The 14,817-nt window shown below is 45.4% G+C and overlaps 1 protein-coding gene across 1 annotated transcript; it reads right to left on the minus strand.

The window, feature by feature from the left end:
- Positions 1 to 1,648: 1,648 nt before the first annotated feature.
- Positions 1,649 to 14,469, minus strand: uba2 (ubiquitin-like modifier activating enzyme 2). The gene is made up of 17 exons (XM_088614026.1): positions 14,115 to 14,469; positions 12,812 to 12,895; positions 11,943 to 12,013; positions 11,359 to 11,423; positions 10,133 to 10,233; positions 9,334 to 9,455; positions 8,948 to 9,015; positions 8,396 to 8,517; positions 7,870 to 7,969; positions 7,393 to 7,550; positions 6,866 to 6,959; positions 6,132 to 6,244; positions 5,341 to 5,496; positions 4,711 to 4,807; positions 4,302 to 4,407; positions 3,239 to 3,375; positions 1,649 to 2,927 (listed from the first exon to the last, which is right to left on the minus strand). Exons 1-17 carry the CDS (start codon positions 14,250 to 14,252, stop codon positions 2,740 to 2,742), a joined length of 1,920 nt encoding a protein of 639 aa, XP_088470152.1. The 5' UTR covers positions 14,253 to 14,469; the 3' UTR covers positions 1,649 to 2,739.
- Between the last annotated feature and the right edge of the window lie 348 nt (positions 14,470 to 14,817).

Consider the following 14,817-nt stretch of genomic DNA (forward strand, 5'->3'; position numbering starts at 1 on the left):
CACATAAGATGGAAAAAATCAAACGCGTAACGCATTTCTAGATTCACCCGAGAGTCTCCCCAAGTCCTATGAAGTCCCTGCCAGGGACACCCTTAAAATCGTTTCACAAAGGAAAAGTCTGAAGCCTCAGTATCAGGTTTCCACATACTGTATCTGCGTTCCCTGTCACTTTCTAAAATGTTTTCTTCACTCAATAGAAAAAACGGCAGGACTCCCACAGAATAACATGCCGGGCCTCTGTGAACAGAAAAGACAGCCTGAACAAGATGGTCTGTATTCTGCAAGGTTCTGAAATATCTGTGGACCAATAACATCCCAGTGCTAGAGGACTGCCTTCAGAATGCAATGGAGGCAGTGATGAGCAGAATTGAATCTACCACTTTTGACAGCCAGTTTTCAACAGCATTCAAACACGGGGGCGGAAGTACTTCAGAACCTTACGATCTGCGTTCAGTCCACAGCGATTAAACTTGTTTCAGAGAAACCAATTCAAGACACTCCGATACTTCTTAGGAGAAACAGGTCAAATCTTGCAAAGAAATGCAAGATAGGTCAAAACGCCTTTTCGGGGATCTTTTGAAACGAAACGGACCCATCCAATTGGAATATCCAAGACTGAATGCAGATTCTTAAACAAATCATCACTCCTACCTTCACGGTCACCTGAATGTCTACAGAGACAGTTGGGCACAAAACTGAGCTGTTTTCATGTGTTGTGCTAGAAAGTGTAATTAGGCCAAAGGTAACAGTACAAGTTGACGTCTGCAAACACCATATGAACGCAGCTCCGTTTGCCGGACTCTGCTCCTAATTACGCAGGCAGGACACAATATTTGCTAGGGCACAGCTGTTGTTTTCCTGCTAGGTACAAAAACATTAAGAGCGCTCAAGCACGTTCACCGCATTTCGCCATTAGAGGTGCAATTTACTGGGTCATGATTTAGGTGCCTGAAAACAAGGTTCGTGACCAGCAGATGAGCACGAAGAGGAGAGTGCCAAAAACCTGACATCTTGCAGGAGCTCAGGGAGGACACGCTTCCAGCAACAGGCAATGTCCCAAGGTGAGGTCTGTTAAACGTTAAACCCAAATACGGCTAAAACAAGGAGAGAATGTTCTGCTGTGCAATATAAGCAGCAAACATTATTCTGGTTATGATTTCTAGTATATTTCCCATCTTTTTTTGTACATTTGCTAAACCGCTATCACATCTGTAGCTTTTGCATTTTAGGATACCACATCTTCATCCAGAGCACCGTCAGGTGCTGCAAATGTAACCTAATGAAGGATACTGAATAACACGTCGATGCTCAGATTTGGAGGCTGTGATTGTCTCACTTCATTTGAGTGTTTTCCAATATAGTGCTTAACGTTCTGGAATACAGCAGGAGACTGTTTTATCTGCCTTGGCAATGTAACCTACTAATATAACATCGACTCCCAGCCCATAGCCACGACTCACAAGCAGGATCACATGCTATGTCTCCATCTACCACTCCAATCAACCCTTCTGAGCAAGAGCTTGGACATGGCACACCTTGGATCCCCTATTAATAACCATCACAATGGACTCATTGGCCTGTGACTCAAATCGGAAGACTCATCAGAATTTGTACGGGCAGAAGTGAGAGGCTTTAAAGGAGTACCACCTAGGAAATTAAAAATTTTTATTTAAAAAAAAAGAAAAAGCATTTCTTTAGCCTTTCGTAATCAAAAACACACATTTGTGAATTACAGCTCAGTTGCAGTGAGGGTTGCCTATAATGAGGGCGATCTGAGACGCCTGCTTGAAACATGATCCAAACTAAAAATGTGAAGCTGTTCACGAGGTCATATTATTCTTGTATTCGTATCTAGTTTACCATCATTGCAGCTATATCCAATATTCCTTTATTTGGTCCATGAAAGTTACAGTATAACGTGATCTCTTACAAAACATGTCAAATATAAATAATTGCAAACTGTAACAATACGCACAAAAAACGTTTCTTAAATCACTGTAACCAGGCAGTGTACACTGAATGGAGGGCACAAACAAAGCCACCTGTTAATAAAGGTGTTTTATAGAAATATATGGTGTAGACTGGGTTAATTCTAACTGGTATCTGCAGATCACTCAAGAACCCATTCCCAGTGGGTTTGCAAACTTGAGCTCTTTTCTAAATTTCAAGCAACTGGAAGGAGTGAACGTGTGGCATTTTGCTGCGTCTCCCAAAACGACCACTGCGCAAATCACTTCAGCTGCAGGCTGCCTATTCCAATTCCATCTCCAAACTCCTTTTTATCAAGTTATTCAATTATATAAAATGTCTAAAGAAATATATATATATTTTAATTGAAATGTATTTGTTCTGATAAAACAGTCAAACAACCCCTGAAACAAGTAGATTTTCGATAAAAATGATTTGGATCAAACCAGATCTGTGTCCGAGAAGTACAGTACGTAGAAACGCTCTTGACTTGCATTAAACCCCCCCCCCATCCCTGTCTCTTGAAAAAATGGATAAGCGTTCTGAAGCCTTCATTTGACCCTCTAGGACAGACTACAAAAATGTGCACAAATGAATAGGCCCAAGGCCCTCACACGAACCTGGTTTCTGACTGAACTTAAGCAAAAAAGGCATAATATTGCCTTTCCCTTGCTTCTCGACCCACGGGTGACTTTCTGACAGAACTGTTCAGCCTTGACCGTTATGTACACTGCACAGGAAACGCGGATCCCGGGAGCTGAGAGGCGGGGCTTAGTCCAATGCTATGATGTCGTCGTCTTCGTCGGCGGGCTGCTCCTGGCGTCTGCGCTTGGCGGCGGCCTCGCCCTCCGGCTCATCCAGCTTCCGCTTGTGGCCGCCGCCCTCCGCGTGGACGTCCGCGGCGCTGGAGGAGGGCTCCTCGTCGGAGTCCACGATGAGCACGTCGTCCTGCTCCGGAGCTGAGCGGAGGGAGAACAGCCGGGGGGGGGGTGTCAGCCACGTTTCCCAGCGTCTTTTAAAACCCTGAGAGTGTGTCACTGTACATGCTGACAGACATGGCTGAGGCGAGCCATCTGCGCAGAATGAAACGGGCTTCCTTTCGGGAAGGGAATGTGGAAAACCAAGGATACTCCGTTCTACTAAACGAGGCTAGGGATTAGCCACGTTCCTCACGCGCTGTTCTCCTCAGTAGGAGCGTCATTATTCGACGTTCACAATGCGATGCTACTGCAGGAACCTGGGCAGGTGCCAGAGCCCAGGAGTCCCTTACCTTTCGAGGTGGAGGGCTGGGCGCCGTCGTCGCTGCCGTTGGCCATGTTATTCCCAGGCTCGGCCGCGCTCGACTGGGGGGGCTTCTCGGGGGTGTCCCCAACCACCTCAAACTCCACGTCCTTCTCCAGGTCCTCACTGTACAGAGACGGGGCGGAGACAGTACAATCGAGCCGACTCGGGGGGGGGGGGAGGAGAGACTTGTACTGCGACCAGTCTAGTCCATATCTAAGAAACGTGGCTCAGGGGGCCAGTGTCATCCGAGCATTAAACAAACCGAGAGCACGTGCGATTCCAACTGGGTGAAACACTAGTCCACAGAATGACTGCATCCAGCAATGTTGCTTCCTATTTAAACAGGATGCAGTGAAGCAATCAGGGTAAAATATCACGTTCATTACACAAGAGGATCGTCTGCAGGGGGAGCTCAGTCCTGCAGCCCTCAAGCTCTCATTATCACTTTTCCACACCCCAGATCTGAGTTTATCTCACCATCGGTCACTCAACAGTTCCAAAAACTGACATTTAATTCATTTTCTCTCATTTAAACTCCTCTTTTCCATTTGATATACAAAGGAAAACAAATGCATAGCAATCCTTCCAGTTTAAATCTGTTTGATGTGTTATTTCCCTGTTGATTTCCACCTTTGGAGTGCCTGGGCAGAGCAATCAGCTAGTTGACCCCAGGACGATGCCTTCTGATGTCAGCTGGCATGGTACTGGGCCTGTCAAGGGTCAGTGTTCCAAAGCACTGAAACATCACCAGCTGCACAGGTGCAATCCATGGCAAAAACCATGCAGGTGAAGCACTGTAAAATGCATAACTCCACCACTACCAAGAGCCAAGAGCTCAACATCATCTTTAAATATTCAATTTGCTAATGTGTCTCCAAAATTGCAGACAGAACCTGTTTCCTTAAGAAGGCCATTCATGTCCTCATTCTCAGAGCATGACCCCTTGATTTAATTAAACTGGTGTGTCAAACATCTTTTCAGCTCCCTAACTCATGGTTGACTACCGACAGCTTTGAATCCTTCCATGGGCAATGCATGACAGTACTCACCAGTGTAGGATGTTCACTAGTAGTGTGTACTCCTGCAAGAAATCATCGACCTGGAGCCTGCTTCCATTGCGAATTCCAAACTCAGAGAGACACTTGTTATTATTTCCTGCCAGTGAAAAAAAAAACAATTAACATGGACAGATACCCCCCCTGCTGGCCAGACCGATGACACGATTGATGTGGCAATTTACAGCAGTATTAAGTTAAACAAAAATTTAGATTTTGTTTTACGTTTGACTTTTTCAGGCAAGATTTATCAGTCACAAAAAAGCCAAAATAGATGGGCAGTTCTCTATAGCACGTTTCATTTATTCCATATTAATGTCCCTCTGTTTGGGTCATCTACTGTTGGATCAGTTTACACAAAAGACCTAACGTTCCCATCCAAGCAAGGAGGTCAGACCCTCACCTTCAGTTTCTCCTTCTTCAGAAGAAATCAGAATAGTCCCTTTGCCATCCTCGATCTGCACATCTGGGGCCACCATGCCGAACTTCTCTTTCAGAATCTGAAACAAACATGGACAAGCTGAGGAAGGGCACAGCTGGGGAGGAAAGTTACAGCTCACAGGAAGTGCATACTGGGACGGAAGGAGCTACGACTATAAATCATTGGGATGAAAGGCACAAATGAGGGCAAGGAGTAGAGAATGGAGTTATGAAACGGCACTGACAGCTGGAAGCTTTTGTTTTGGTGTGAGTGTAGGTGTGGGGGCTCCCCCAAGAACTGTGGTACAGCCTCAGATTGACAGACTAGCCACCCCTGTCCCCAGAGAGTCACAATCTATCGGGGCTACCCCCAAGAATCATAGTTTTTTTAAAACACTTGCGACACTTTCTTTTTAAGAACCTGTGTTTGTTTCAGATGAATATCTCAAACTGTCATATGAACTGTTCAAATCTGAATCTAAAGGTTTCAAGTCCTTGCAAATTCATGATTTAAAGGTGACCGATAAGAGGTGGTGGACTTTGGCTCTCCAGAATCACGGCAGGCCAAACCTTCTCTAAATAAATTACAGCACGCACATCAGGACAGCCCTACCTTGTCCTGTAAGCTCAGCACTGTGACTTTGTGAACACTGAGCTTGACTGTGACCTCTGGCTTACTGGCACACACATAGCAGTTGGCATTAGGAGGGTCTAGAGCACAGGGCACCAGCAACTTCTTTCTGGGGTTGGGCTGCTTGTTCAGGAAGACCTAAAGAAACAAAAGCAATATTTTAATATCATGTGTTAAGGGCAAATTTGCTATATATTGAATACGAGCTGAAAACAAAGAAAGATATTACATATAAATTTAATTCAAGAACTACAAATGGATATTAACATGTAACGTTCTTAACTGTTGGGGAACTTGTTACTTCAGGATGGGCAATATAAATGTACAGGATGGTAAATGTGCATAAAAAATAAAAATGGTCCTTAAAATGTTTTGGCAAGAATTCCTTTTAAAAATGTAACGCCTGGCACTCAAAATCACGAAAGACGCTGACCAAGTCGGAGGACTTCAAAATGAACACCAACACAAGGACCTAGAGACGTGGAAATTTAAGATTAGCACCGTTGAAGACCGAAAAACAGGGTACCAACTCTCCAGTCATGCGGCTGTTTATGATACCGGGATACTAACAAGTACTAACAATACAAGTTTTATTTAAACAGCTGTGCCAGTTTTCTGCTGGTAGCTTCACTTTTACATGTAAAACGTTTGCAATGTTAGCACAATAAGTTACCTTACATTCCTAGATACACCACAACCCTCAGCAGGACACGATGGATAGAAACAGGTACTGTGGCTATAGAGGAATGTAAACTGGTGTTGAAGTTACTCACGGTTTTACACTGGTCAATGTGGCCTGACAGAATCTTCAGAGCCTCCAGCACTATCAGGCCTGCTATCACCGCATTGGTAGTGGCAATGGCTGGAATTATATTCCCTGCCATGGCTGAGGAAAGAAAATCCAATTCATTAGGAAGAAAAAGACGATAATGCACAAACTATGGAGTGAGATATGCATTTAACTTTCTCCTGCAGTGTTCTCAGGTTTATTGTTTTAATGGTGTACTGGAATGTCAGAAACTGTGCTATGCAAAACCAAAAACTGTGATAAGGCACAAAACACCTGGACACAAAACCAGAGGATGTTCAACTTGCCATATGTATAAAACTGTCGACACTGAATAAAACCAGCTGAAAAATTCTAACAGGACGTCAATAACTCTCTTATCAGATTGCTGAATACTGAACTGAATGACCTTTCCTATAAGAGCTGTTCTTACTATAATCATAAAATATGTAGCGCATTAGAAGATTGTCTCTTTCTATTCCCATAATATACAAGTAATAAAAAAATCATAACATTTACAATAATAGTGACCTTAATACGACATCAGGAACTCTTGCAAAAGTTACTGATAAGAATTATTTTATCTGCTGGCCGCTTTGGTTTCCCCCAGTCGACCCCAGCTGTCGAACAGGAGCGGTGAACGCACAGACCGCACTGCAGAACAAGCTCAGCCATGTGCGTGAGCGCCCCCTCCTGGGCTCCCCAGGCCGTGCCACTTACACTTCACGTCGAAGCGGCTCTTGGTGCTCATGCTGAAGATGTGCATCCGCAGATTAGCGGCGGCCGTCACGAAGTCCATCGCTGGGGGGTCGTCCTGCAAGAGGGATCCAAGTCGCGATCAGCAGGGGTGCAAGGACGGGCTCTGAAATCCCTCGGGAAAGCTCACAGGACTACTGCAACGTGCACTGGTGTACATCTGCAACACGCACTGGTGTACATCTGCAACACTATTATGGCCCCCAGTCTTCGTTAACTGAGTCCCAGTTTGAAAATCCACCCGTCAGGTACTATGTTCACGTCTGGCATGCCAGCAAGCTCCAACACTGGAGGCGGCATCTGTCAAGTTAGGACCACGCATCCTGGTCCCTGTTCAGCCACAGCTTTGCTGTGTGTTTGACAGAGTCCAACCTCATTGTTGCATAAGTTTATAAGCACACAGAAGCAACTCCGCAGAATGGGGAGGCTATTTCACGCTCACGGTAACTTTCAGCAGGAGAAAGGGGGTTCTGTCCAGGCTCCCGGCTCACCTTGTCCCACACCAGCTCCGCTCCGTCTCCCTTCTCTGCCAGCTGCATCCGGAGGGTCTCCACACTCCGGGAGAACAGCTGGGCACAGCTCTTCAGCCCCAGGACCTGCTGGTCCTTCAGGCCCGCGCTGGGGGCCCCCTCCTGCACCCCGCCGCTCTCTGACCCGACAGGAACAGACAAGATCAGACTGACGGGCACAGGCCACCCCACCTCCCGAGCATGCAAAAAGGAGACATCCCCATAGATGGTAGACAAGCAGGTGACCTGAGCATTATCCTTGAGATGCAAGAGATCTAAGCAACTAAACAGCTGACTGTAATAAGCAAAAAAAATTATCTGAAAAAAACTGATAAACCTATTGTTAATGCAGGAACTATGCTTGTATTAAAGCAGTCGAAGACACTTTTCAGGTTGCCATTTATATAATCTGTGAATACAAAGTTTTACAGTTCCTCTCCTCTGCCCATGTTCCCTTACCCATATTATGAACCTCATTCCAGTCTAACGGAACAGGCGGCTTCCTCTTCCTCCACAGCTTGTCCATTGTCAGCAAGTACTTGATGTCATCTTTAAAAAGCTGTAAGGACAACAAGGCATCTTATTGCACTTACCATATAACATGCCTACCATAACAGAAACATAATATGTTTGGAAACTAAATGCTCCTCCTGCCTGTTAGATCTCAGCTAACTTCTGAAAAAAAAATAACATTGTGGGATACAGGTACACTTAGAAGAGGAATTAATCTTGAGACTGTGCTGATTATATTCCCTCACTGGCCACTGTGAGCACCAATAACTGCTTGAATATTTGGTTTGAAATATTTCCTGCCCCAGTCATGTTCCATTCTTCGAGCAGAATCAGCTGAGGTTGTGCTGAGATGAGGGGATACCCAGTATTGCAGTTAGTGGCCATACACATGAATCAGTCCCTGCTCGGTCTGGGACCCTTACGAGACAGGAACAAGCACCCTCTCTTCCAGAAGGTGAACTGCTCCCAGTACCTTGTTGAAGAGCTTGATGGGGTCATAGCCGGTGGACTTTGCCCATTCCTTGGTGGACACGCGCTTTATGTCTCCATCCTGATTGGAGGCTCCTGCTCTGGCTGCAGTCTCCGCCGGATCCCCTGGCAAACCAGTGCAGAAACAGCAATTTAACTGGGGATTCAGGCCCTGTGAGGTTACAGCCCTACAAGGGTGAAAACCCCGCACACAGGACTCCTGGCCGGATTCGTCCATCACTACTGATAATTCCTCTGGAAATCATTGCAATGCATCTGAAGACCATGCTTAAAACTGCTCTTCGGAAAACAACACAGAGTGAATAAAGTAAAAATAATACCAGGTAGTTCTGATCATAATTACTGTATGCAACGGTTTTTCTGTTCACCACTAAGATTGTGAGCTCAGGGGAAGGTGTTTTTTTGTTTCCACCAGAGGCTAAACTTCAGACTGTCGTGGATATCCCCACAGGCTATAAAGCATAACGACGCAGCACCACTGACACGTTAAGTTATTAAAAATGCCATGAGGGAAAAATGAAAAGAAGAAACCTACAGGCAGCTTCTGGGTCAGCCGTGTCCGGAGAGACCTCTTGGTCTGCATCCTCCTCTCCGAACAGCTGGCTGGAAAAATTCAGACATTTTGAAACTCGGGCACCCAACTCAAAAGAAGACCAACTCAAACAGCATTTGACAAAAAAAGCTGTGTTTTCTGCCCAGATTAAGGCTAGGCAAAGTATAGACGCTGAAAATACAACACTGAGAGCCACTGGAAACCAGTACTCAAACATCGCACCATACGTCTTTCTTTACAGGTGAACCACTAGGCTAAAAACACAGTGTTTAGTAGCACTGGTGCATCCTGGGGTGAGCAGTAATACAGAAAGTTGTTGCGTGCATATTAAAAACAGTAAGAAGGCTCTCTCAGCCTGCCTCCCTTACTTGTAGAGGTATTTGGCCCAGACTATGCAGTGGATAGGCTCAGACGGAGTGTTGCGAATGGTGCATCCTGGGAAAGTCTTCTGGGTGGGCTTGGGCTGGCACTCATAACACTCGGTCAGCCCCTGTGCAGTGAACAGAAAACAGTCCAGAACGGGTGGCACTGTTCCACTGGGTCATCTCTTAAGGAATACAACAATTAAGGAACTGTGAAAAAAGGTGCCTTATCGGTAACAGAGAAAAGATTACGCGCAGCTCACGTCAGGTTGGCAAATAAGGCCATTCGAATTAGAAAACCTTTAAATGTGGAGGCAAATGACCCAAACCTAAGATAAGATCACTTTATTGGCCATAAGAATTTCTTGTATTAGGAATTTGTCTTTTCGCATACCCCAACTTGCTTTCCATGAGACACACAGACACACCTACAATAGAAAAAGACGCTTTTAACTCTATAAGGACAACACTGAGTACAAAACACTGCAACATTGCTCTCCATCTTTGAGATCCAGGTGTTCAGAGACTGCCAGCTAGCCAAGCCTCCAAAGTTACTTTGCTCTTGAGCCTCATTACTTTGTTTTCCGGAGTTTCCTGAGTAACAGTACTTGCAAATGTTTGTGGTGAAAATTCCTGACAAAATTCTAAACACCTGTGATTCATATGTGGTAAAGAAACATCGAATGGTTTCAGAAGAAAATATCTGTCCCAGTGATATGCAGATCCTTGTTAGGCTCAACATTTAGGGAACTAACACTGGAAAATATCCCAATCCTCTCGAGAAATGTAGGGCTAAAAGTCTCACCTTCTTGATGACCGTGACCTGTCCCAGGTAGCCTGCTGTTCCGCTCTCTATCAGAGGGACGTCTGCGGCCAAGCACATCCTGTTCACATGGTTACGGGCAGCTGCAGCGAGAGGACAGCACTGACTCCCGGAGCCAAAGAAAACCAGACCTGATCCTGATGGTGCCAGGCAATCAGACACCGAGCTCTACGTGCACACTTAATGTTAACACAAAACCCAGTGGCTCAGGTCAATGACTTCTGAATTTTTTAAAACATGTTTTGATAGCAGTTTTTAAAGGTGTTCATCTTCTAACAAGTTTCCATTTTCACTTCATTGAAGTTCCTGTGAACACCGAAACCACAAAGACACAATCACAGCTCTTAAGAACAAATGCAGTTATCTTCCAGGCAAAAGTGTAGCAGATTCTCCTGAACCAACACGCTGAAGTGGATTACTGCTTAACTAAGACATTCTCTGTGCTAGAACAACTTTCAGAACACAACTTTTAAAAGAACAATAGCTCTTTCTTGTTTGATAGTAGCAAGGAAGCCATTTCTGTGAAATAATGATCGCTCCCACACTGAACTGAAGAAACACAAGCCTCCTGCACAGACCACAGCGAAAGCATCTATTTGAATATATGAATACATCCACTAAAATAACAGCCATGGTGATGAACTGAAATATCACATTGTAACCAGGTTTCATTTCTGTAACCACTAGCTTATACATAAGAACAGATACAAATATGAAGAGGCTATTCAACCCATCTAATTCATTGATCCACAGATCTCATCCAGCCACTTCTTCAGGGAAGCCAGGGTGTTGGATGGATAGCTTGCTCTAAACTATAAATATGAAGCGATACAAAAGTACTAAACAGTTGCGTGTTCCTGTTGAACTGTACCTCAATCACAATCAGGTCATGCTGTTTGATTACAATTTTTAAAGAAGTCAGATGTAGGAGAAACATCAGAAACTATACTGTTTGAAGAACTACTAAAAATACAGTAGGGTCTCGACATTCTCAAGCATTCAGTGCAGAGAACAGTTGCAAACAGCAACATTCGCGTATAACCAGGACCCTGCTGCACTTTTCCCAATAAGAGAAAACGGAGACCATAAGGTAAAACCAGACTAGATATTTTTTCGAGTGCAACAGAACTCTGAAGACAGGTGTTGAAACCACTGTTAAAATATTTTTTTAGTGTTTCGTTGTTAATAGTTAAATAAAATCACCTTACCTCGATTGTCCAAAGCATTCATGACCAGCATAAAATTCCTGAAAAACTCCACGTTGTAGTCAGGGCTGGAGGGAATAACAAACACAAAAAAGAAAATTAAACGATTTTAAGAGATATAATTTAAATGTACACAAAGTACACTGGACATGCAGATTTGATTCAGAAGATTAAAGTATTTCTAGCAAAATAAGGTTTTCAAAAACAAAGCCTAGGTTGGTTTGAAACAACTTGAAATATTCTTCTAAAACTCCATCCTCATAGACATTTGTAATGGGCTTTAATGACAGACAAAATTGCAGTAATGATTCTTCTCACCACTAAAACATTTAATCGCTCCAGATTAAGTTCTTCTACCCAAAAAGAAACTCAGACTAAAGTAATGAACATACCTACAAACTGAGAGAGAGGAGAGGAACTCTCATGGAAATGTAATGGACGTTACAAAAGACTAGTCAGAACTACAATAATTCGTCTGGGGACGGCCCACTGTTGTACTCTTCACAATAAGATGCTTTCCTTTCTGCACATTTGATTTTAAATATAAATTGCTTCAAACACAGAAAAAAGAAATAGCACAATCTTACTTCATAATGCTGTCATGGTAAGCTGTAATGTTGGCTTTGGGGCTGAACTGCAACACACTCTCCTTAGCCACCTGTGAACAAAAGTTGCAGAAAAATTCAATGTACAAAGACAGTGTAGGATAAGAAAAACCACACACTATGCAGACGATGCAATTCAGCTGAACGTATTCTCCAGTCACTGCCATCAGCCTCAGAACTATTTATTATTCTGCTCACCTTGTGCCTTTAAAACGAAGTAAGGCATTAATGAACACTACAAACACATGATTTATATGTAAGCATAAGCCTACGAAAGATATGCAAAAATACCCAGTTCCACCTTTATTTTCAGTTAGAAAACATGGCTGCATGGCACCCTGCCATCCGGACGCAGGCGGGCTCAAGCTGTGACAGGTGGGTGTGTCACACTGCATGTGCCCTATAGTAGCTGTTGATTCCACATTGGGTATGTGTCAAACTGAAAATAGTTCAGAGATTCCAAATCTTTAGATAGGAGAAAGTACCCTATTCCCCAGCCACAGCACAGGACCCTGAGGAAATGGCTCTATAGCAGACCATGTCCCAGTGAGATGGGGGAAGGCACTGAGGCATGTGGCTCTCCGAAGATCTGCCTGTTGTGCTAAATTAAAACTTCTAAAAGCTAAAAGTAAAATAAAAGCATTAGAACGAAAGATGATCACACAGAACGCCGGGACCAGGAACTGAATATCGTCTGTGTTTTGCAAACATTCTTTGTCATTTTCCGTCAGCCATCAATGCAAACCTGCTTCACACGACTTCCATTAAAAACAAGGATAATGAACAAGCCTCTCTTGCCGTCGCCGCTATGGGTGGGAGGAAAGGAGATCGGGGCCCACGTCCTGCCTCACCTGAGCCTTAGACTTTCCCACATGCTTCTTCTGGAACAGGAACTGTCTGTTGAGGTTGCTCACGTCAATGGTGTCAAGATCGATCTGGGGAAGAATCACAGGATGGGTTTCGGAACAGAAACTAAACAGCACCGTATCGCAACTCCACCTTTTCTTAATAATGCATGCCAGGTGTTTTATCGTTCATTTAAATTTGGCCCCTCATTGGTTTTCAAACCGAACTGCATCCGCAGTTGTGTGTACATCAGAGTTCGGAGTGGAGCTACGCACGCCCCCTTCGACTTCAAATTTCAGAACCGAATTCAGATTTCCATTCTGAATTTGATCACCTTCGATCAGAGAACATACTCGTGGGTCGGACTGACGTGCTGGGTGTTAGAAAACGTGCCTTGCTCGGCTCCAGAAAGTCCGAGCTCACAGGGTAAAGGCACGACACCAACCACAGTATGGGGCAGGGATAATGATCGCTACCACACCGAGCTGAAGAAACACAACCCTCCAGCACAGACCACAGCGAAGGCTTCTATTTCAGCATCTCAATTTGCCTCAAGGGACACAAGACCCAGCTTTGCCCATTTAAAACCCCACGCCGTGACGCGCTCCGTCTGCTCCCAGTACCCTCAACAACAGCAACAGGGCACCGTGTGTAAAACGTCACCGGTCTTGCGCTCTGCTCTCGGCCCCGGCGAGACGCCTGGCGGGTAAAATCTTTTCGAAAAACTGAGAAAACACTTCTCCGTGAGCGGCGGGGCGGTCACTCCGTGCCCACCAAGCCCGGCGGCCGGCAGAAAAGGCACGCTCCGGCCCGTCCTGCCGTCCCACCGGTTCTGGAGAGAGCGAAACCCGAGCAGCGGGACACTTGGGGGCTGGCGAGCTCAAGGGCTGCCAGGTACCACCTCTGCAGGCTGCACATTGCAAAGAGAGGCTGAGGCTGGATTCCGGAAATCAGCGCGTTCCGTGTGGAGTCTGCATGTCCTCCAAAGAGCCCGGGACTTTCTCCCGGTTGCCGGCCTAACAAATACACGCCGGTCGGTTTCTGAAACAGGCGCCCGTTGTGTGTGCCAGACGGCGGGTACCCTTACCGGGTGTAGGCGGTAATCTGAGACAATGGGCTCATTCCCGGCGGGCACGGCAGCGGACTGGCAGGCAGCTCATATCGGCCCTCCTAACGCAACTACAGTTCTCACGCATCCCCATCGCGTTTTCCGCTTGCTCTTTCATTCATCAATTACAAGCCTGGCCCAGGCCACACAAAGCGAGAGCGGAGCAAGACGCCCCCCTCCTCGGGTCCACCAGCTCTTACCACGTCGATGTTGGTGAAGCCGGTCAGGACGAGGTTCTTCAGCAGCTCGCAGCCGATCCCGCCGGCTCCCACCACCAGGACCCGGCAGCTGGAGACGGACTGGGCCAGCTCTTTCCGGAGGGACCCCACCAGTGCCATTGTAGAGACAAGTGTGCGGTTTCCACGGAGGAGTTCGGGACGGAGCTGAAGACAGCCGAGGCCTCCGATGAAGGCAAGAAACAGCGGCGGCGGGAACCGGCCCCGTGGCTGTGCATCGCCCCCTGCAGGCGAGGAGGACTAGACAAGACGTCGCTTCTGATCGTACCCGTAGCGAGAAGTGTGTATTGAAACAGCAGCTGCATTTGAGAGGGATGCTAACACACAGTAAGAAAAATAAGTGAAATATTCCATTAATATGTTTACACGCTTTCAGCTATAAGACTGGATCTTAGACAGGAGGCACTTCTTTACTCGAAGGATTGTGGTAATCTGAAACAAGCAACCCCTTAAAGTTCTTCTGCAAAGCGCTGTGAGAAGCCACCTTTAAAGACGCTATATATAAATTAAGGTTTATTACCATTACTAAACCGCTAAAAACGAGGAACCTAGATCTTCCAAGCGACCTCTCAAAAGTAGATTATGTTCTATATTAAATCTATTTAATTATCCTTCTCTGATAATAAGCAAAAACAAAATGTTAATTTTTTGTTTCACTATCAAAAAT

Source organism: Lepisosteus platostomus, chromosome 20 (assembly GCF_059453375.1).
Source record: "Lepisosteus platostomus isolate fLepPlt1 chromosome 20, fLepPlt1.hap1, whole genome shotgun sequence".
Lineage (NCBI taxonomy): Eukaryota > Metazoa > Chordata > Actinopteri > Semionotiformes > Lepisosteidae > Lepisosteus > Lepisosteus platostomus.